Source organism: Sprattus sprattus, assembly GCF_963457725.1.
Source record: "Sprattus sprattus genome assembly, chromosome: 5".
Taxonomy (NCBI): Eukaryota; Metazoa; Chordata; class Actinopteri; order Clupeiformes; family Clupeidae; genus Sprattus; species Sprattus sprattus.
This window is the reverse complement of record NC_137924.1, coordinates 24,777,685-24,801,542: the sequence shown is the minus strand read 5'-3', so window position 1 is coordinate 24,801,542 and position 23,858 is coordinate 24,777,685. Positions and strand designations below refer to the sequence as shown.

Genomic DNA, 23,858 nt, shown 5'->3' with positions numbered 1-23,858 from the left:
CTTATAAAAACGTGGTTATGTGAGGCTGGTCCAAAAGGAGGCACGACCACATACAACGCTGTGATTGGCGGATCTACAATTAGCCAATCCACGCATAGGCTACACCAAACAAGGCGTACTTACAAAGTCCCTCCCTTCTAACGTCTCTGGATTGGACAAAGGTTTGTCTCTTTAACGCATGTGAACCGACCGGCAGTAGTGTATCCTTGACATTTTACGAAAGCTCGCCGTTGCTGTTAGTCAACACCGTTGAACACTTTTGATATACATCAACACAACAGGTGAGTTGCTTTCTAGTTTCAGTCTAAAATAGGTATTCTCTAAAATAGTTTTTTGTTTCTCATAGCACAGTTTCCACACAGCATCCGTACGTACTCGTTACACATGGAGGTCGACAGCGCTAGCCAGCATTTTTGGTTTCCAATAAATGGATACCATGATCGTCATATATTTAGATACCACTATCCTGATCGAGATCTTGTTAGGACGCGATAGGATTAATACATGTTCTATAAATTCTGAACTGTATCTGATTGCATTGGAGAGGAAACGAATATGATGAAATACCTCTGACGTCACGTCTGAGCATCACCACCAGTAAAGCATGTGGTGCCAAGGATAAATGTTACGAATACGATTGCATCATCTGACTGCAGCACTCAAAACATGGTTTAGCATGTGTAATTCATACAGGTATACAGTTATGCTGATCACTGGCATAACTGTGAAATTACTCATCAGGTCTTGAAAGTATCTATAAAACGTTCTTATCTCTGAGTACTCTATTACTTATGGGAATCCAGTAACATTGGTGTCCAGGTAATACTGAATTGCTGCTGGATGCCAAATTAAATTTAAGACGTGCTGTTAGCGTCTCTATAAAATGTAATGTATGGGTTGTAGCAGCAGCTGCTGCTTTATGTGTAACAGTGGCATCTCAGGACAAGCAAGGCTATGTAAAAATAGACATGAATACGCATTATATCTTTGTGATTAGTATCGTTGTACCATAGCCGTTATCTCTCAATTTACTATCTAACTTTTGAATGAAGTTAAGCGAAATGTATAACTTCCGTTCCTGTTCCTGCGCATGGCGGCGCTCGACGCCATTTCCGATGGCGCATGATGGATTTTTGTTTAACTTCGGCTGGTCGTGCACCTCCCAATTTTTGTAACCTGTGGCATATGCAAAATGAGCGAGCTGGAGCCACCAGTGGCAGCTACGTCTGCATCTCTATTGACACCAATGCAAGAGCATAGCACAGAAGGAGATGACTGCAACAATTGTACAAACGTCTGTGAGGTGTACTAACCATACACGCTGGCCTGATGCAGACCAGAGGGTCACCACGTAGGCCGTGCCAAAACATAACGGTTTTTTCCCTGAGAAAAATCCCCAGAACAAAAATACTGTCTCACAACGAATTTTATTACCATAACAAGTTACATCAACCTAAAGTGAGGTGACGGGCTAGTTTTTCTGGTGACTAGCAATACAACACTAACCGTCAACTTTTAGGACTTGTCCAGTAAATACAGATCCAGTTAGACTGTCATGTCATATAGCATAGGCTGCTCTATTTGGCACATTTACTCTTCTTAATACTACAGAACACTCTCAGAGCATGTGCTTCGTAGGGGGCACTTACGAGACTCCAAAATGAATGGGGGTGAGCTTTGGTTTTGGATTTTATTCCTGGGAATTTTTATTCTGTTTTTGACAAATCGCACCATACCAATAATACAAGTGCTGGTTTCAAATTGGTTAAGGCTGTCGATTAGATAAAGAATAAGATTAAGATTAACACTTGCCACCAGAATACAGTCATAACTGGGTCATAACAGGTAGGGTGAAAAAGAGGACACTGCATCGCGGGGGAGGGGGCGGGCTTGTGTAAAGCATACCGGGGGAGTGGGGCTATGCTATAGTATACACTACCCCGCCACCTCCCCTGTGACGTTTTGACATCTTTTTCACATGCAGATGTCATGTGCTGTTGTAAACAATGCAACTAGTGGAGGCGGCAAGGTGCTCAGTGTTGCCAATGACTGTTCTCTCTACAGTCAGAGCTTGCGCAAGAAGGTGGAACGTAAGGGAGATATCCTTTCCAAAACTTGTAAGGGCGTAATAACTAGTTTGTGAAACACCCAGAGAAACGCAAATATCGGATGATTTTGGAAACCCTGCCGTACCATTTTTTAGGTCTCGAAAAGAGGACATCTCTGGGTAAAAAAAGGCGTCTGGTCACCCTATAACAAGCCTGAGCGAGCCAACCAAACATTAGCAGAATGCTAGCTTTTATAGGGGGCAATCACTAAAACACATTTTTCATTTGATGTATAATATATAATTGACACAATATAGCCTTTTTTTTGTGGCCAGAAGCAGGTGTAAATAATTATTTTGCTTTTTATTCACACCCATTCATTGAGGACTATCTCGCAAGTGCAGATCAATTTTGATCGTTTTTGTCCTTACTGACTTAGGTGATGTTCTGTTAGCCCATAGCTTTTAATGAGTGTGCAAGTGTCAGTTGTCATTTTGCTGCGGATTAACATTTTTTTTTCAAGGTCCGGCTTGTTGAAAATATCCCTATGAGAGAATTAATGTGGTTTTGGAAAATCAACAAATGCCTGTGGAAGTTAAATAATTCCTTAGGAGGCTCCGCATTCGATTCTGTTAAATAAACTTGCATACTCTATAATCCAGGCCAGAAGTGTGACCATAGCCAACGGAATCCCTATGTCTGAGTGTGACATTATAGTGCCATAGCTGGATTGGAATGTATTGATTTGCCGAACAAATCTACTACCAATGAATTCCAATAAGTGAATACCAACGAGCCTGCACCATCATAACACCCATATGCTCATATAGACAGCCTTGAACACATGGAACCATCTCATCAGTTATGTGCCTGCTGCGTGTACGTGTGTGCGCTCAGGTTTCAAATGCGTCATCTGAACGTGAAGGGCCATTTTAAAAATAGCAGTTGTAGTAAAAGGTAATGTTTTGATACTAACATGCACAGCTTGGAGCTTTCAGCTTGGAATGTAAACGTGTCAAGTGAATTTAGGTCAATAAGACTCATTAGGTTGTTAGGTTTGCGTGGATACCAGATGAATCCACTTTTGCTTCAAGGTATATTCTTTGAAAACCCTGGAAACCTTAACATTATCTTCGTTTTTCCCTCTTGCCATAGCAGAACTCAAATTATGGTTTGCTGAGTGTCCTTGGGATTGTTGCCCACATCATATTGCATTTAAGATCTTTCAGGTGGTTAAAGAGACAGGATATTGCACTGTAACTAAACATTCTTTCGATTTTATCTAGACATGAGGGTACTATTTGTGGAACAGTGCATCATGAATGAGGAATTCACTGTGGGATTTTGCCACTCCTTAGAACTTCTTTCATCTCAATTTTAATTGGAATTTTTAGAAAGTTGTTTCTTTTTTGTTTTTAGTCAATGTATCTTTATTGAGCTTTCAAACACAAAGTCTGGAAACTAAAGACACTCAAATACCCAAGCAAACAAACACACAAAATAAAACAAGGGAGAAAAAGAAGGTCCAGAGTAGTTAGTTACCTACAAAGTAAATGTAGTACATCTTATTCAGAGCCAAGGTGCATTGTAATCTGTTCTAAGAGACTTGTAATTTTATGTCGCTATTTGTCTTGACACATTCCTTTGTCTGTCTGATATTGGCGCATATGGCTACCTATATGCCCCAGAGATCAGTTTTCTGACCTCTTCTGTTCAATCTCTATATGCTGCGTTTGGGCCAGATTGTAAAGAACAACAACATTGATTATCATAGTTGGGCAGATGATACACATATATATCTGACTCTCTCACCAGACAACTACAGCCCAATAGATTCACTGTTTAAGCGCAAGTAAATCATTTGATGCGCCAAAATTGTCTTCAATGTCTTCAACGTCTTCAACAAGGACAAAATAGAGAAAAGTATTTTCTAAAAAAGAGAATTAGTATTATTAAACACTTTGGCTCTACAAAACCAAAGACCAAGGCTAAAATCTTGGCGATTGTAATGAACATATTGTAGTGAGCATATTGCCTATGATTGAGCTCTAACACTTGAACTCTGTTCTTACAGCACTTTAACTCTGGTAGTAGACCTCTAGTCATTCCTGATGGGAAAGTGACATCTTGGGTTTCCAAAGAGATAAAACACACAGTTGGGGCTACGGGCACTGTTTTAATTCTACATTATGTATTTTGTACTTTATTTAGAAGAAAGGTATATAATTTAAAGATAAAGTGTGATTTAAATTATTATTCATCTTGTGTACATTTATCTTTAACTGTCTAAAAGTAACACTATGCAACAATTTGACACTTTTTGTGGTATGCTTTTTTTTTTACCATCCTCAAATTAATTTTGATAGCATATGGTCATGTGAAGGATAGATAAGCACCTCTGTCTTACACACTAGCAATATTTAGGTTGTGTATATTTTTATTTATGAGTGTGTGTGTAGATGTCTCTGTCTATTAGGGGTGGGCACGAGGAAATGGGAAAGTGTGTGTAGGGGGTTGGTAGATGAATTCGGAGTAGAATTTTTGCAGCGTGCAGCTTGCTCCAGCTTGCCCTGATTAGTCACTGTTATGTAATAGCCTGAGTGATAGCCTCACTTTTTTCAAACATAAGTATACAGTAGCCTCCACCCAGTGAAGCCAGCTTGAGGGCTTTTGTTGCGTAATACTTCCATGAAAATATTGGGACTTCTCTGAATAGGCCATCCACATGTTTCCTGTGGAAAGGTATTTTAACTGTGTTTTTGTCATTAGTATTTTAAATTCAGAGTCTAATGTTGTCTTCCTCTCTGTCTAAGTCTGCAAAACAGGTGAGCCATGCCATCCGTACCCTCCAGTGCAGACAATGGCAGCCTGGCCAAAACCTGCCCCCATGCTGCCAAGATGATGCTCCTCAATGGTGATGGCAAAACCAATGACGAGGCCATCTTAAAAGGCGAGGCCAAAATGAAGGTGGCTGCAATGCTGAATGGTGACCGTGGTCACAAACTCTCCACAAACGGACATACGAATGGAGAAGGCAACGGCTTGGCCAAGGTGCATACGGCGCTGGATCCAGAGGAGGAGAACGGAGAGGAGAGACCAGTGGAGAGGCAGTGGATTCGGCCAGACCTGCCCAGCAGATGCACCTGGAGACTTGGGGGCCCCAACACGGGTTCCCCTCACAGCACCGCAGAAAGGTATCGTTCAGCTAAAGTGAACAAAGTATTAACCTGACAGGTTTTCCTGATGTCCACTCATTATTTCAATAGTTTGCTTTGCCTTGTTCTGGTTATGCCAAGTCATTGTCTAGCCTGTCTGAGCGCTTCCAAAAACTGCAGAGTCACTGTGATGCAGTACTTCCTTAAGGAGGTGTGTATTTAAGGAAGTACCGCATCACAGTGAGACTGCAGTTTTAATGCTACAGTTTGCCAAGCCAGTGCCTATCAATGCTGGCTGGTCAGAGAAATGAACACCTCTTCCACTTCCTCTTTTGAGTGGTGTCATTGCTCACTCGGGTCACATGCCACACTTCCCCGATCAATGTGAGCGTTATATAACTTTCAAAATTCCGCCCTGAATTTGAAAGGCTTAAAGCAAACCCTTAATTAAGCAAACCCTTAATTACTAATGACTAATACAATTTGTTTTGACTAGTGATAAGAGTAAGCCATAGAGGCTATTTTATACCATATCCGACTGGGTACAGAGATTCCTGGGGGGGCGAAATGATTCCCTCATGTGAATAACAGAGTAGCCTTGAACATCTGTGTGTTTAATGTGACTTCACTGGTGATGTACAACTGTGCGTTCTTCATTGCTGCTTCAGGACAAAACCTCCCGGCATCCTGCCTAACATCTTGAGGAGAATTGGAGACACCCCTCTTGTCCGCATAAATAAGATATCCAAGGAATTTGGTCTGAAGTGTGAGCTCTGTAAGTATTGTTGTATTCAGATACTGTTTCAAGAAATTATTGCGTAGTAGTGTTGCCTTAGATGGCTTCACTTACTGTTTTTAGTGGTTTTCCCCTAGAAATTAAGCAGTGCAGACAGTTAGGAACTTTATTTTTTGATTTTTCCTCAAAAGTCTTTTTGTACTCTTTGTGAACTGTGAATTAAAGGCACCCAAAGCAACATTAGGGCATCAAAATGGAAATATTCTGGATAAGACAATCTTTATGATATTGACATTTACTTCACCATATTAGCACATTTGCATCATTATTTGATACTTTGGGCGTTAAAAAGAGCGCTAAAACTAGCCGCAAGTGCGTAGCCCTTTATTTATTGGTGCCACCAATAAATACAGATTTGAAAAAAAAAATGGCCTCTCCCCACTGGCGGCGCTGGCAGCGCCATTTTCTAGCAGTTCTCACCACACAACGACGTCTCATCTTTGCTCCTTGAATGTCGATATGTAATGGTATGGAGTTTTTGAAACTTACTATGTGTAAAAAAGACTAGAAATTGAATGTTTATTTTTCAAGTCTCAAGCCTTTAATGTTGCACTGGGTGCCTTTAAGAGAACTAGATTATTGTGGCCTTGTACAAGTATGCCAAAATTCAAAAGGCAGGAACATGCTATGAGAACTTTGAACAGAACGTACCAAATACAAAAGGCCATAGCAAACAGCCCCCCCCCCCCCCCCACAATATTTGTCCTAGAAAGCACCTGCTAAGAATATCCATTTTCTAACACTTCTTATTGGAGATCAAAGTGACACCCCCCACAGTATCTTTCTTAGAAAACACCTGATAAGAGTATCCATTTTCTAGCACTTCTCAATGGAGATCAAAGTGACACCCTCCCAGATTATCTGTCCTAGTAAACACCTGATAAGAATATCCATTTTCTAGCACTTATCAATGGAGATCCTAGTGACACCCTACCATAAACCAGACTTAACATTCCAACCAGAACACAACTGAGTTAATGAGCCTTTTTTTCTGCTTTCTGAGCAGAAGAATGCCCTGTCTGATAGCCTTAGCTGCCCCCCTAGAAAAAAGGCCATTCCATAAGCTATTGTTAGAAGAGCGTAGATAAAAGCTGTTCCTGTCACACTGACCCTGGGGCTCTAAGCTCATGAAGGCACAAAGGTCCAGTGGGGGTTGTGGAGGGGTTAGGCCAATTGACGTTCCATGAGTGCGCAAGGTTCCGCTAGGGTAACATGTATGTACATTTTGTCATCAGAGAGGGTACACTCGGTTCTGTGCAGATGACCATGTGCCCTTCAATTTTTTGTGAGGTCTGTGCGGCTACAACTACAAGAGCATCAACTGCGCATGCGCAGCTTTAAGCAGACTCTAGAAAGTATAATAAGGCCAACGGCATGGGAGTCTGCAGGAGGAAGCGTTTCTGCCCTGTGGCATGTGTTTGTGTGTGTGAGTGACTTGCAGAGAAAGAGGGCAGGGGGGGTTGGGAGTTATGTCTGCGCACGTGTGTGCTGTGGGACGGGAGAGGGCGTGTTGGGTGTGTGAGGGGTGGGTCAGATTTCAGCCTCTCAGCTGTGTGCTCTATGGAAAGCAACAGGTGTGCCTGACTGTCAGGATAAGGAGGTGTGCGAGTGTGTACGTGGAAGGGTGTGTATTTGTGTAGGTGGAGGGGTGTGTGTGTGTGTGCTTGCTTGTTCAAACATACAGTCAGGAGGCCAATGCACAGAATACAGGTGACATTGAGTAATAATATCTGTGAATGCAATTCAAAACGTCAATACATTACATTTATCCATGCATTTTTCCAGAGTGAATTTAGAGTACAAATTAGGTATTGATTTTTTAGCTGGGTGTACATTTTTTTTTTTGTGAACCATTATCTGAATACTGTGCTTTGTTCAGTTACTGGAATACATTAAAGCAGTGGTTATTTAAAATTGGTTACACAACCCATAGCCAGGGGGTTTGCCAAATAATTTGCTATGAATTATAAAACTGTGCTGTATCATTAAAAATGCATATTTACAGTCGGGGGACCATTTAGCAGTAGAACAAGCATATTGTGTCCATTATTCCCACCCACGTTAACTTTGGGCCAATAGAAACTCTGACTTGATTCATGACTGATTGCTGTGATGTCACAATCACGGTTGCTGTTTAGCTTGGTTAGCTTGAGTCATTCCACATCAGGTCATTCTTAACCCAAGCTAACTTATTTAAGAAAATATGATGGCAGTTCTGTCAAGTTTGGCTTTATTGAGGACAGCGGTGGGAGACCAAAATGCGTCAAGTTTCTGCATGCGCTAGTGAACGAAGCCATGAAGCCGGCTTAAGCATCATCTGATTACAGAACATACGGAATATAATGGTTTACAATTAGATGGGGCGGCTCCTTGGAAATTAGTTTCCCCTGTAAGGGGCCCCTGGCCCCAAAAAGTTTGAGACCCGATACTTTTCTGCCTCCGGAGACTCCACTGCCAGAGGTCATTTAGTTCTTGTTACTCCAGCGATTATTTGGCCTATCTATCTGAAGTGCCAGAATGTAACAGTTCTGAGAGTCGTCAGCCACTCGGAGTCATTAGGAGGCACTGAGACACACCCCATAGAGTGAACTATTAAAAAAGGTTTTAGCAGTACACTGTTGAACTTCCATCATTGCCACTGCCATGCTATCGTCCTCCGTGCCATATTTCCACCATGATGAGTGAGGCAGCTGGTCTAAACGGCGAGCTGTTTGCTAACTTGCTCTCCTCCTATTTCCTACTGCAAATTACATCATGCTGTCCATGGTGGCTCTGTTGGTTGGTTCAAAAGTGCTGGGGACATAAATGGGACTTGGGGTATGTGAGGGACCAACCTGTCACCCCACGTTATTTTTGGGGTGTGGCGACTGAACCGGGTGAAGATGGGGGAAAAATTAGCAGGAGATAGTGGTCTTTCATATAAAAATATATATATTTATAGGGGGACTGTCAACCCCAACCCACTGCACACAAAATAAACAAATGAAAACATTCAGGCCATACTCACCGGAACTCAATTGTGTGGCACCCTGGGCACCTGCTTGGCTGATAAGACCCAATACCAGTGTAACAGGCCATAGTATACCCCCAGTCCAGGCTATACCTGGTGTTATAGGGGCCTAGGCTAGATTATACCCCGGGTATATTATGGCCTAGGCCAATTTGTACTCCGGGGTATAAATTGGCCTAGGACAATTCATACCCCTCACGCCAGATTATACCCCCATGATATCAGTAGTGTGATATACACTAAGAATTATAATTAATTATAAGAATTATTTAATTTTTCAACATTGTATTGGGGGTTCAGCTTTGACAGGTAAATTAAGTGAGAAATCTAACTGACTTAAATCTTAAAACTCTAAAACATAGACTTTTATTACTTTAACCAGAAAAACTTATAATATATAGACTTCCACAAAGATCAAAGATTACTACATCCTGAAACTTCAACTTCTAACACTAGCAAGTCCTTACTTCAATATAAATATTCAAAGGTGAACACTGATAATAACATCAAAACATTCAGAAAGATCAAAGATCACTACAACACTTCTCAGTATTGTTACACGTTAAAATAAAAGCACATTTACATGATGCAATTGTAACATAATATAATAAGTCATAACGTCCTGAAACTTCAACTTCTATGACTAGCAAGTCCTCGCTACAATATAAATGTTCAAAGTTATACACTGATAACAACATCAAAGTGATCATACTTAGAGATGCTCCGATCAGGTTTTTTGGTGCCGATCACTGAAATCAGTATCTGCCGATCCGATAATACCGATCACCGATGTCGATTGAAGCATTCTATTTATTGTGTAGCATTATTTATGAAATGAATTATTCTTAACAACATTGGTATTGTATTTTAAGTATTTAAATAACAAGACGAGAGAGTATCATGAATTGACAACCATCCACTGTATTGCAGGGAACGTGTAACATTCCAGTGTAGAAGATATCTCACTTACTATAAAATGTGTAAATAATAAAAATTAATAAAAATATAAATCTTTAAATGAAAATCACGACAATAGAAGCGCAACACTCCACTCTCTAGACGCTCTCAATAGAACTTGGAGCTTAACAGTAGCTTTCCTGTGGAAAAATAATAATACAAACTGTTCTGCAACATAAACAGGCTATAGCCAAATATCCAATATGTTTCAAGTCGATTTGTCTGCCTTTAGGAGGAGATAACAGACCGAATAAAGATTCAAGGTGCACAGGAAGTCAGCAATTAAACAAAAAACCAAAACATATCTTTCTGTATAGTGTCTAACTCACTAACTCTCACATACTTCTCACCCACTCACAGAGGGGGCATACTAGAGTATTCAAACCTTACTTCTGATTAGGGATGGGCATTCGATTAAATTGTCTTAATCGATCGTAGGGAGAATTAACGATCGATTTTCGATTAATCATTAAAAATGTTATATTAAAAATGCACTATTTATGGGCTATATTAAAATGCAGTGAAAAAGAGAAAACACAGCGTGTTCCTCAATGAGATCTTTATTACAAGATTGACAACTCTTGTGGCAGTTAAACCGGATCCGTTTAATGGTTACACTGAAAATATGCGCTGCTGTACTCTTAAGCAGCGGAGCTGACAACTAGAAGCCGGTGCTCATAAACACAACTTTCTCGGGTTTTTTTCCCTTGAGAAAGAGGCTGAGACAGAGTTTAGCCTACTTAACAATGAATTAGGCTTATTAACAAAGCTCCATTAAAACAGCCAGTAACAGTGTGATCGACAAGCCATTCAATTCACTGGTAAAGAAAATATTAATAGTTAACCCTAAACCTACAAGTCCAGGAGCTTAGAATAACAGCTGATTGTAAGCGACAACTTTTAAGATGATTCTTAACAAACTGACCAGTGCCAATTTCAAGCTACATCATTCCCTGGTTTTGTAACCAGAAACAATAACCCTGGAAGGTATTGCAAACTAGTAACTAACTGCTAAAGCACATGTTTACAAAACAACCAGTTAGCTAGCTTGGCTACCTTTCGGAATCCTTCAAGCCAAGTTCGCAAGCAAACCTAGGTTAGGCAGGGATGCTAACTTAGCCACGGTAAGCTAAGTGATGGAGGCTGGTAGGATGGCAAGCTATTTCCAACAGTGCTGATAAATACGGTTGGTTCCAAATGTTTAATACTCACTTAGTTGTGTACTGTCACTAACCAGGGTCGGATGTGCGTTGACAGTGGTACATCATTTGAGTTGTGGCCGAGTTGTACTTATACACAGCTTCGCAGTTTTGCCAATGAACTAAGTAACTGTTTTAAATCAAAATGGTCCCAGGCTACACTTCGCCGTGACCTCTTCATGTTTACGTTTGAAAGACACGGAAACTCGCAGGTGCATCTGAAAACGGGGGCCAATGAAATGTAATAACATGGAGTGACAGCCAATCACAAGCTTTTTTTTTTTTTAAGAATCATTTTCTACCAGTGGCGGCCTGAAATGCCTGTCTCTAGCGTTTTATTGAAACGTCTTTGACCGTAGTTCTCGCAGATTTTAAGTAATCTGATCGGTCATGTTTGATCGGCTGTTTTGAGAACCCCGATCGATACCGATAAGGGGAATATCTGCCGATTACGATCGGCGCCGATCAGATCGGAGCATCCCTAATCATACTTGTTTTCAAGATAAAAAGCATGTTCTGTTGTCCATGGAGTCACCGACTTTTGTGTGGATGACAATGTCGCAACTCAACAGATTTGCTGTGGCCTTGATCTCTATCAGTTGCCCAGACTTCATCACAAGTTTGGCCTAGGACAGTTTATCCCCTGGGGTATATTCTGGCCTAGAGGGGTATAGTTTGGCCTAGGCTATTTTACACCCCCGGGTATAGTTTGGCCCAGGACAGTTTATCCCCGGGTTATACTCTGGCCTGGGCCAAAGTATACTCAGGTTTAATCTGGCTAGTTAATTTGGCCTGTTACACCGGAACCTTCTTAAGGCACAAGCTAGGCCCAGGCACTAAGCCGGAAGCAAAGTACACAGCTAGCCACACAGAAAATAAGGGACACGGACAAGGCAGAGGAACAGGCACAAAACAAGGCAAACGCTGTCCACACATCTAGACAGAAAACACTTCACCTCACCTCATATCTCTCAGAATTCCTCTCTCAGTGCACTCCACTGCCTTTCTGAAAAAATCCCTCTCAGCCAGTCTTTCTTCATAAAAATGAGGCACCCTTTGAATGAGCACAGCCACTGGGGCTTAATTAGGTCGAACCATGGATGCATGGGAGCCCAGACCCAACCATTATGGTGGTGGAGTCCAAAAGTCTTAAAGGGCACCACCCCTTCTTGCCACAGTGAGGAGGGGGAGAATTCACCTTCACAGGCTAGTAAATGGCACTCCTGCTAGGCTTTGGGAGCAGAGTCAGAATGTGGGCGACATGCTGCTCTTTCTCTCCCAGGCAGGTGTGTAGTAGCACACAACACATGCAGTGCTCTGTTGATTTGACTAACTCCCCATGCACCTCGACTGACACTCAGTCTGGTCGAGTGGGTTGGTGTCCTTATGTAAACAAGCTTTATGCAAGCAATGACGAGCATGCCCTGATTCAATAACTAAGGTCTGTGCATATATGTTTTACTGATTTGCCCCATTCATAGCATAATGGGTAAGGTGCTGGTTAGCTATGGCTCCAGGGACCACAGCGATTTTCCTATCACAGGAGATTCAAGACCTTCTGTCAAATGCTTCATCGTGCGAGTACTGAAATCAGACCGCAAAAGGAATTTTTACTTCAGGTTCCTGGTCCCCACAGGTGCTAATTGGCTATGACGCCCAGTAGTCCATCAGTGCCAAGTGTATGTCCACGTATGACGCCCAAACATCAAATCCTGTGTTGTGCACTTCACAGCGGAGACTCTAATTTCACGATGTTAGGCTCATAGATGTCTGTGGCTATCAGTAAAATAACTGCTGCCCAACTAAGTTTAACAAACTTAGCTGTAAATAAGTACTCAACTCAAGTATCTCGCCTTTATTTGGTACCCTGAAAGTCCACTGAAAAACTACGTCTTCACTTTAACTGAAGCATATTGTTTGCTAGACATGACGAACTGGCTAGTTATGAAGCATACTGTTTGCTAGACATGACAAACTGGCTAGTTTTGAAGCATATTGTATGCTAGATATGATGAACTGGCTAGTTATGAAGTATTTTGTATGCTAGATCTGATGAACTATGATAAGCCTGCCCAGAGTTGCTAGTGTCATCACTCTAAAACCAACTTTCTTTTTTAAAAGCACAGCAACACTTTCTTGAATGAAGAACCAAAATTGCGATTGTAGTTAAACTGTGATAGAGCATTACCACATAACGCCAGGAAGACAACGTTTATGTCATTTGATTGGAAAGCACAAAGTCAATTCCTTCTGACTGGGGGTCATCGAAGAATGGCTGCATTGTAACATTTTACCCACTTAACTTTACACAGAACTTTTATTTATTCGTGTATTGGATTTTCACCTATCAACTGGTGATGAAGAACTTAATTTGAGAAGCTTTCTATTTTCAATGGTCAAAAGTGGTGGGGATGAAATAACTGATTGCAGGGAACATCTCAGTGTTAATGACCCTGAGGTCTTGTCAACTCGCGTGTCTCTTCATGCATTACTGTATCCAAGGTCAGCCAGGTCACCATGTCCTTGATTTCCATCTCGCATGTCAACCTTATTACCATCAGATTCTTTTTTTTTATTATTTTCTTTTTATTTTGGTCATCTGGATATTGACGAGTACAATCAAACATGACACATTTAGAATATCTTCAATACTTTGATAAACACACGTTCCTTACACATTTCTAAGCCAAATATATAATTTTGAACCTGAAAATATTTGTCAAGACCAAAGGTTTACCTAATTAAATGAAAAAAAAGAAAAATAAGAAATACAAATAAAAACACATACACGAACATGGGTAGCTTTCACATTACATATCGCAAAGATTAGAATAGAAATAGAGTTCAAATAAGTAAAAATACATCATATTATTATGTTCTTTTAACAATTAAAAAAAAATCTGACCGTATAGGTTTAACATACTCAGTCCATCTAGTCCAGATCCAAAGGATTTTTTCTTTCTGAATTCTAAGTGAGAAAGACCGCTTTTCCATTATATAAATATCATGGATTATATCTATCCATTCATCCACTGTAGGTGGTTCTGGTTTTAACCATTTTCTTGTGATATTACCATCAGTTTCATGCTGAAAAAAGACTTGGCCAGGGCCTTAGCACCTGTTTGGGTATACTGGGGCCTGGGAGTCAGGCTTAGGAGGTGAGGAAGACCAGGACTGGCGGAGGGTGCAATCATCAGGGTGGTTGATGAGTTGGGGCTGGTTTTTCATTTTACCAAGGTGAGGATTGTATTCGCAGGCACCCAGGCTTTGTCTGAGATCATATCCTCTGGGCTCTCTCAGATAAGGAGGAATGTTCTAGAAACCGCTGTTTGTTTGCGTGAGCGTGTCTGGAGTCAATTTTGTATGTGGCCTTCAATTATAAGAGGCTTGGAAAGGGCTGCAAAACCCTAAGGAGCCTCATTAAGCCATGTGTCTGCATAGAGGTTGGCTTGGGTCGCTCAGCAAAACACAGAAAGAGAGAGAGAGAGAGAGAGTGTGTGTGTGTGAGTGTGTGTTCCTGTGTTCGTGTGTGTGGTAACAGCAGATGTAAGTTGCATTACTACTAGCACACTGCAGTTTTAACGAGATATCTGACTTGATTTACATCAGTCTGTCTAAGGGGGGTGGATTGAACAAATGAAATGAATGAGCGATTGCAGCCGCAGCACATTCGGGTGCCCATGTAGGTGAGTGAGTTCACTGCTCCTGTGGTTGACCCACTCACACCAGCTCCAGGCTAAACCGAATAAGCCTGTTTTTTTGTGCTTGCTGAGGCTAAATGTCAGGTCAAAGCCCCAGTTGATTGAAATGGTTTAACAAAGCTCAGAATCAGCAGGAGTTTGAGATTTCTGGAAAATTCATGTGAGCTGGATTGTTGTCTTTGGCTATCTGATCTCCTCTGGATTGCGCTGCTTAACTCATGTGTGCCAACTGGCCTTTGTTTGCGATTTTGAGAGGAGGAGTGAGTTCACAGACCTTTCCGTGACCCTTTTGTTCCTTCATCGGTCCTCACAATTGTACATTGTCTTGATCCCTTAAAATTCCCACGTCTCTTTAAGCAAAATCCTCCGTCAGGTGTTGTCCATTTTGTATGTTTCGTGAAGTAAAGAGATTTCAGAAATTCGTCTTTTATATCCTGGTCTAGACAGGTGCATGAGTGATCTGTTTAAGGTATGAACAGAGGGCTTTGGCTCCATTTCTCTTGTACACACTGGAAATTATTGTTTCGTTTTGAAGGACGCTTCATAAGGGAACAGTCCTCCATCATGTAGTGGTGTGTCAATACTTCATGAGGGGTACACACAGGCTACTGTTTGAGTTGCCCTGTCTCTGTATACCTTATTTTTTCTTTCTTTTATTCTCAGTCCATCTCTCTCTCCCTCTCTCTCTCGTCCACAGTGGCAAAATGCGAGTTTTTTAACGCCGGTGGCAGTGTTAAGGACCGCATCAGTCTGCGCATGGTGGAAGACGCGGAGAAGGCCGGCCTCCTCAAACCCGGAGACACCATCATCGAGCCCACCTCTGGCAACACAGGTATGAACCCCCCCTTACCCTAACCTCCCCCCTCCCCAGAACTGGGCCTCAAACGTGACATCCATTCCTAGAGAGAGGCAGTGTTATTTGAGCTTCTCCCAGGGAGAGCTACTTTCCTGCAGGACTTTCCTTCTCTTCCTGACATAATACATCTGGTCATAGTTAATCAGGCACAACCGTGACCTGGACACCAGCATTACTGTGATATTTATTTACGGGTACAGCCAAAGCCTGCTTATCCGGGAAGATGGGTTAGTCAGGGATACAGCAGAAATTAGTTTTCCCACGCACATCCCCACGTTGAGCCAGGCACTCAACCCTTACATACAATAGCGCCGTCATGTCTAACATGGCAGTCCCACTCCACATCTACATGATTATTAAGTGGGAGTAAGACAAGCATGTGAACATCAGTTGTGTGTAGACACAGTGAGACCGACGCATAGAGTCTGATTGTCTTGTTTGTGGCCATGGACTGAACTCCCTCTCCATCCCCTCTGCAGGCATCGGTCTGGCCCTGGCTGCCGCTGTGAAGGGCTACCGCTGCATCATCGTCATGCCTGAGAAGATGAGCATGGAGAAGGTAGTGTGTGTGTGTGTGTGTGTGTGTGTGTGTGTGTGTGTGTACGCAAGTGTTTTAAACCTGTGAATATTCAGTGAGTAGGTTAATCCTCTTAAGATTGTGATCAGTAAGTACATTTAATAGGCATGTATTCATGTGCGCGTGTGTTTGTGTTTAGGTGGACGTCCTGCGTGCTCTCGGCGCGGAGATTGTCCGCACTCCCACCGCAGCTCGCTTCGACTCCCCCGAGTCGCACGTGGGTGTGGCCTGGAGGCTGAAGAACGAGATCCCCAATGCCCACATCCTGGACCAGTACCGCAATCCCAGCAACCCCCTGGCCCACTACGACACCACTGCTGAGGAGATCCTTGAGCAGTGTGATGGTGAGGCCTGTGTTTATATCGGAGCTGGAACTTCCAGGGGGTGAAGGCAGCTTGACTACACTAAATAATGCAGTAAAAATAAATACAGGGAATTGAGGGAAAGCAATTTCCCTACATTATATTGTCTGTTTTCTCTGCTCTGAGTATGAATCACAAGAAAAGGGCTAGTACTGCGTAGATTTGCATAGGGCCTGTAGAGCTCTTTGTTTTTCGTTTTGTCATTTCTGCGCCCCTAAAAAAAAGGTGACCCAAAAGCTTCAGTGCTTGTAACTCTTCACATTCTCCTGTCTGCAGGTAGGGTGGACATGCTGGTGGCAGGAGCTGGCACCGGTGGCACCATCACCGGCATCGCCCGCAAGCTGAAGGAAAGATGCCCCAACATCAAGGTGAGGCTCCAGACTGCTATTTTGTTTTTCCCCCTGATAACTACTCATTGAGTACTCCGATCAGTTTTAAGTAAAACTACCCTTAAATTACCGTCCTCTACATATTTCAGTAGCCTCTTCATATTTCACTAGCTTATACTAGACATAGGATTGATGTTTTCCGTGTTTCCCTGCCGGTGCTAGATCATTGGTGTGGACCCGGAGGGCTCGATCTTGGCAGAACCAGAGGAGCTGAATGTAACCGATAAGACCCAGTACGAGGTCGAGGGCATTGGCTATGACTTCATCCCCACTGTGCTGGACCGATCTGTGAGTATCTCCCAGTCTGTGTAGCTCTATACAAGCCCAGTGTTGTTGAGCTTAGGGTTTTCCTATGCGTACATTGAAATTGACTTTGAATTGAAATTGACTTTTTTTTTTTTTCTTTCCTGTCCCCTGTTCAGGTGATTGATGGCTGGTACAAATCGAATGATGACGAGTCTTTCGCCATGTCGCGCATGCTCCTCCGAGACGAAGGACTCCTGTGTGGTACGCCAGCTTCACCTCTCGCCCATGTATCTCTTTACCTCCATACCTTTGCTTCACACAAACTAATCTCTCCGTCCCCCTCTGTCCTTTCCTGCCCCCAGGAGGCAGCTCAGGTACAGCCATGGCTGCTGCCGTGAGGGTGGCTCAGGAGCTGAAGGAGGGCCAGCGCTGTGTTGTCATTCTGCCCGACTCCATTCGCAACTACATGTAGGTTTTTACTGCACTCTCTCACTGTGGTTCTCTCTGGCAAACGCTCCGTCTCACGGTGTGAGCCATGTTGTTGTGTTCAGTGCTTTTAGCAAACCGGTTTATTACCGGCGTATTACTGCTGCCTAGTGCTCAGTGGTGTTTATTACACGTGCATTCCACTGCTAAGTTTATTGACAATGGCCATCTCTGTTTCCTAATACTGTGAAAGAATTAGATGGGTTCTTAACAAGTGGATTATTCTGAAAATGTGTGGCATGTGTGCGATTTCACCTATCTGAGTGCTATGAGTGTTACCAGCAGAATGACAAGCATGTACAGTTTCATCATCTTAACTGTTTTTTTTGTCTCCACAGGTCCAAATTCCTCAGTGATAAGTGGATGTGTGAGAAGGGCTTCCTGAAGCCTGAGGACCTGATGGTTAAGAAACCTTGGTAAGTCAAGGCATCACTGAAGGTATGCGCCTGTGCACACCATTCAGAAATGAAACTGAAAAAAACTGATGAGAGAAAAAAAATCTTTTTGTGGATTATTGCTACTAAATGCTGTCCTGCGGTAGTTTGTATGGTTTGTTGGGGGGTTTTCTAAATGATCACATGCTGTAGGCAAGGACATGTTTTTCGGTCATGCTATCAACATGGTCATGTGGGTCACTGAAACAGATCTTGTGATTTGTGTAGCTGTCATGCCAAATGTGCTACTAGCCTTAAGTGGCCTCCTCTCAAGCTTGAGAAGCAATATAAGAATGTGGTTAAAGTGGTTCCACAGATGGAATACCTCTGATATCTCCAGTAGAATATTAAGAAGTGGTATGTGAATGTACTGAATCATTTCTTGTTCTATTCTTTCTTTCTTCCTCTTTCTCGCTCTCTTTCAAGGTGGTGGAACCTCACTCTGCAGGTGCTGAATCTGTCGGCTCCTCTGACTGTCCTGCCCACAGTCACCTGTCAGAAGACCATCAAGATCCTGAAGGAGAAGGCCTTCGACCAGGCTCCAGTGGTGGATCAGACTGGGTAAGCATTCTACCTGAGGCAGTGACAATACAACCACTGGATCACTCCCTTTATCTATCTATTTATATATCTATATCTCTCTTTCCTTCTCTTTCTTTCTTTTTTCTTTCTCTCTCTTTCGTTCTCTTTCTTTTTCTCTTTCGTTCTTTCTTTCTTATCCTTCTTACCTTCCCTTCACTTTGTCTTCCTCCCCTTGTCTGGTAATAATATTTAAATTCAGGCCTCTGTCCTTTGCCTCATACATATTCTGTTCTGTTCCCATGTTCCTGCCGTAGGGTGATCCTGGGCATGGTGACGCTGGGTAATATGCTCTCCTCAGTGCTGGCAGGGAAGGTCAGGCCCTCTGACCCTGTCAGCAAGGTGCTGTACAAGCAGTTTAAACAGGTGAGCATCTCTGAGTGAGACTGCATACAATGTGTGTGAAGGAAAGGCATATACTGTACATACACATGTATTGAACAGAAGGCATTTTTGAAAACGGAAAGCGGCCATGTCCTAGTGTACTTTACATTTAAGTTTACTTTTAAGGAGATTGTCAAGATGTTGTCTTTGTTAGCGGGGTCACTGAGATTATAAGTAAGGTGCTGTTTTGATAGCACTAAAGGGTGAAGAGTTTTAATGTCACCCAGTTGGACTCTCTCAGGATCTAACACTTCTCGCTTGCTTTTCTCAGGTGCGGCTGACTGACGACCTGGGCAAACTTTCTCGTATCCTGGAGACAGACTACTTTGCCCTAGTGGTGCATGAGCAGATCCAATGTAAGTCTCTTCTTCTTTTTTCTTCTTCGCCCTTCCTCACCACTATTGGTCGCCACCATCACAGAGTCATGATGGGCTCAAAGAGGCCAAAGTTCCTTTTTTTCTTTTATGAGATTCAACAAGGCTTCCAGACCCCTGTTCAGACCCATATGACCCATAGCATGTGCCTATAGCTGACCACGGTGGGTCTGCGGCCAGCAACTCTTGCCCAATGAGTCCGTCCGTCGAGCCCTGCATGGGCAGAATTTGCAGGGTGCGTTGCCTCAGTTCTCGTCACTCAGAGAGAGTTTATATATATATTCTCATCTCCTGGGGGGTTAAACTCTTGCCTCATGCCTTGCAAATTAATTTAATTGCCACTTAGCCGCTTACTGCTCTGGTCTATTCAGAGTTTAAATATGTTCTACAGGTGAGGACAGGATTTAGACTGTGTCACATGGATTCAGTTTGGTCCTTTGGTGTCTGATGGCTGTCACGCCTTGTTTAACTTATGAAGGACAAACAATTTTTTGTGTTTGTGTATCTTGTGTGACTGGCATGTTTGCCATGTTCTAGCTGCCAAGCTCGCAAAGTCCACAAGTCTAGGCACATTCTAACTCTTGCAGTCCTTTGTTATCTTAAAATGTTGCCACCTCAGGAGCTTTGGATGCCCGAATAAGGGCGTTTGGGCAGACACCCCCAAGGACACGCCCTGTTCTGGCCCCGCAGTTAACTGGCTTCAAGGGCACAGTGTGATATGCTCTGATTACGCTGAAAACAGGTTGCATAAAACCAGATATTTAGGAGTCTTTGTTTACTTTTCAGTAATGCAAGTTGGCAGACTGCTCTTTTGTTTGGCTAATAATGTTTTACCTGTTCGTAAGAGCCTGGTCCGGTATCTGTTCAGTTTGCAGAAACCATATGTTTTTTTAATTTCAAATGGAATAATTTGAAATGCTGATCGGAATGAATTGAGTTTGAATTGGGTATGAAGACTGCCCTGCTCCTTCTTTGCTTTCTCTCTGTACTCCTCCTTGTTTTTTCCGTCTTGTTGTTTCTGTTTCTTTTTCTCTCTGTCTTGCTTTATTTGTTTCATATGCACAACATCTCAAATCCTCTTGCTTACTCCCCCCTTCCTCTCTCCCTGTGCTGTAGACATGACTGAAGACTCTCCGGTGCTGAAGCAGATGGTGTTTGGGGTGGTGACGGCCATAGACCTGCTCAACTATGTGGCCACGCGGGAGAGGAGAGAGCGCACACTGTCAGAGTGCTCCCTGCCCGACGAGCAGTGACCACTCACACATACAGATTTATACATATTCATAAATACACACACACACACACACACACACACACACAACTTAACCACCACTGAGGTGAAGGAGATTGTCTGATGTTTTGCATTTGACAGATCAGATATTTTCAAATATTTCCGCTTTCCTTATAATCGCATTTTCTTGCACCAAAACTTGTTATTTCTGTCAAATCTGATAAAAAAAAACATTATCAAAATTACTGTATTACTGTTTAGACAAGAATGTATATAGAAATATGTATAATGTATCAGTTTACTTTGTCTTACCTGATGAAAAGGGTTCTTTGGTCAGCAAAATCAGCAATCTCCTAACTTGAGCATTTTATTCTCTCATGAGTAATACATTGAAAACAGGACTCAAAATAGGTCTTGCAATAGGTCAGCGTGTGAACAATTCAGTGAACCAAAGCCTAGCACAGGAGCAGACACGCATGATCCCATTGAGAGGTGTATATAGTTGATACTTTTAAGACGCTTGTCTTTTTGTTTTGAGACTTCCAAATATCTAATGTATTGTTTATAAGGCCATCCATAAGACTCACAGCTCATACTTCATTTCACAAACAGTGGTGTTATACTGGGGGGGGGGGGGGTATTCTGACTGATATTCATTCAGGGTTATGCTGCCACCTAGTGACTGTAAAAGGCAACATAGGCATTGTTTGATTGACGGACATGGTCAAGGAAGTGCTCTGTATGGGGCAAGTACTAAGATGTGTTTGGCAGACACAACATCCCCAAACCAAGCCGACTTGTGTTGGTTAATTTCTTTTTTGTATTAAAACAAGATCTTTTTAAAAATGTATTTGTTTTGACAGGTGTATTTAAAGAAAGGATTTGTAACAAGGTTTGTACAGGCAGATCTAATATAGAGGTCTATATGTATGGAATGGGGAGGTGGGATTATTTTCTTACTCGCTGTGCTTTTGACCACATGTAAATGAATAAATGTAACTGAAATAGGACTGAATAAATGGGTAATGTACTGAATTAGAGAGGGTTGTAATGCAGTGTGATTGTATAAGGGAAAGGAAATCTTTGTGGATAGACGTTATGCTTTAAGGACTTCAGTTACTCTGTCCATAATGTTTTTGGCATCCTTCTGCTTTTTAAGTTGATATGTGCAGACCTATGGGGGAATTTTACTGTTACTTTTTGTTCTGTACCAATCTATCATCTACATTACCTTTGGAATTGCATAATTGCTTGAAATAAAGATCATTTTTCCTTGAAATGAACTTCAGAATGAAGTATTTTTCATACCTGTGTTCCACACCTTCAACACGTGGGGGCAGTATCAGAACATCTCTAAGAGTGTGGTCACAGCTTCAGTGTCAATTCTTGAGAGGCGCAGCATGAAATGTTAATGTTACCTTCACATAATTTACTCACTGTGTGAATGTACTTTTAAAAGATATTTGACTTGCTACATGATTAACCTCATAATGTGCTCTAGTGAACGTACGTGTTTGGAAAAATGGAACATCTTTTAAATATTACCTGACTTGAGTGAGTATGAATGGCCGTGAATAGTGAGAGAAGACGTCTGTTTACAGTAAGTAAAACCCCTAGGGTCCTTCAGGGAACCATGTCGGCTAATACTGTGAGGAACACAGCCTTCAGCTGGTGGCGCCAGACTTCCATCAGTGCCTCATTATCACTGCGCCCCCTGCTCAGTCAATGCACTGGAGGAGGACCTGCCTGCTGTTTGAGACCCAGTGTTGAGGCCCCGGTGTTAGGAGAGGCTGTTGGTATTTGCTAAGCCTCCTTTGGCCCCCTCTCCTCATTAGGGTTATGGGATTACTGTACCCAGCTGCCCACGGACCGGAGGCAGGGTGGAGGAGGCCTGGGTTGGGGAAGGGGAGGGAGGGAGATTCTGCAAGGCAGCCAGAGACAAATGATCAACAGGGGGCAGGATCATGATTGTGTAGAGGTAGCTCATAATAGTCCTGTTTTTCTGAATTAGTGCCCATCACGCAGTGCCCATCATGCTTTGCCATTGTGCTTGCACTAAGGGGGTCCAGGCTCTGGGCTCTGTAAGAGGCCATTTAGACGGAGTTGGTCTGCGTCCGAAATGAAACTAATTCAGATAGGCCTATCATTTAGACGAACGCTCTCTGTCCGCACACGGTATCTGCAACGATTCGAATCGGGGGTAGAAAGTGAGTAGATTTGAATCGGTACGGGGGCTGGTGTTTGTGTGCACGGATTCACGCAACCTGATGATGTCATTGCCCCATGTGATCACATCACAATCTCCAACTAATATATATAACACTTGTTGTCTCTCTACATCTCACTCATGGTATGTGTTGAACTCACTCTCATTAATCCAGCCTACTTATTTTTGTTTAATCTCCTATCTTGATCTAATTCTTTTTATTCAGACTTTACATAACTTTCATGACCACAAATATAAATTGGCCAGCGATTTAATTTGCTTTTTTGTTCATAAAATAATGTAGAATGGTCGGAGCAAAGCCTCATGGGAAATGGGATGACAGACATGTTCCAAACTCTTTATTATCAATAGAAAATAGAATTCATTTTCGCATAACCTATAGTCTGCTCTGACCACTGATTTTATTAAAAATGACCACTGATTTTATTAACCACCATAATGTTTCACTGTGTACTGTTCTTCTACGTTTTTTCAGTTGTCTGTAGTAGCGCTAAAGCGCCACCAACAGGCGTGGGGTATGTACTTCAGCCGGTTCATCCCAATCGGCTGGGTTCGTCCTTACGCAAATCTCTTGTTACCAGGCTCCATCCTTACGAAATTAAAAGATTCAATTAAATTCAATGAGACAATGTATTGTTCTGGTGCTATATAAAGACAAATTGAATTGAATTGAATTTAAAATAATGTAGATTTGTTTCACACAACAATAATGATAGTAAAGTTTTTTTCAATCAGGTTTATAAACCAAACTTTCTACAATTCAGACTTGTTGGCAGAGTTTAAGTGCAACAGATGTCAACTCCATCTAGCGTTAATTAATTGGACTACACCAAAATGCTCAAAGCAC

At 42.3% G+C, this 23,858-nt stretch overlaps 1 protein-coding gene across 1 annotated transcript; it reads left to right on the top strand.

Annotated features, from left to right (window-relative positions):
- Positions 1-161: 161 nt before the first annotated feature.
- LOC308365762 (cystathionine beta-synthase-like) lies at positions 162-22,063 on the top strand. Its single transcript, XM_080839350.1, has 15 exons — positions 162-281; positions 4,862-5,242; positions 5,872-5,978; positions 15,564-15,698; positions 16,202-16,281; positions 16,439-16,643; positions 16,938-17,029; positions 17,213-17,338; positions 17,473-17,557; positions 17,659-17,764; positions 18,121-18,198; positions 18,643-18,777; positions 19,053-19,161; positions 19,451-19,535; positions 20,670-22,063. Exons 2-15 carry the CDS (start codon positions 4,881-4,883, stop codon positions 20,804-20,806), a joined length of 1,842 nt encoding a protein of 613 aa, XP_080695476.1. The 5' UTR covers positions 162-281; positions 4,862-4,880; the 3' UTR covers positions 20,807-22,063.
- The last annotated feature ends 1,795 nt before the right edge of the window (positions 22,064-23,858 follow it).

Coding starts and splice junctions, on each gene's coding strand:
- LOC308365762 (XM_080839350.1), top strand. CDS start 4,881: ATGCCATCCGTACCCTCCAGTGCAGACAATGGCAGCCTGGCCAAAACC. Junction 5,243..5,871: donor CCTCACAGCACCGCAGAAAG/GTATCGTTCAGC, acceptor TTGCTGCTTCAG/GACAAAACCTCCCGGCATCC. Junction 16,644..16,937: donor GATCCTTGAGCAGTGTGATG/GTGAGGCCTGTG, acceptor TCCTGTCTGCAG/GTAGGGTGGACATGCTGGTG.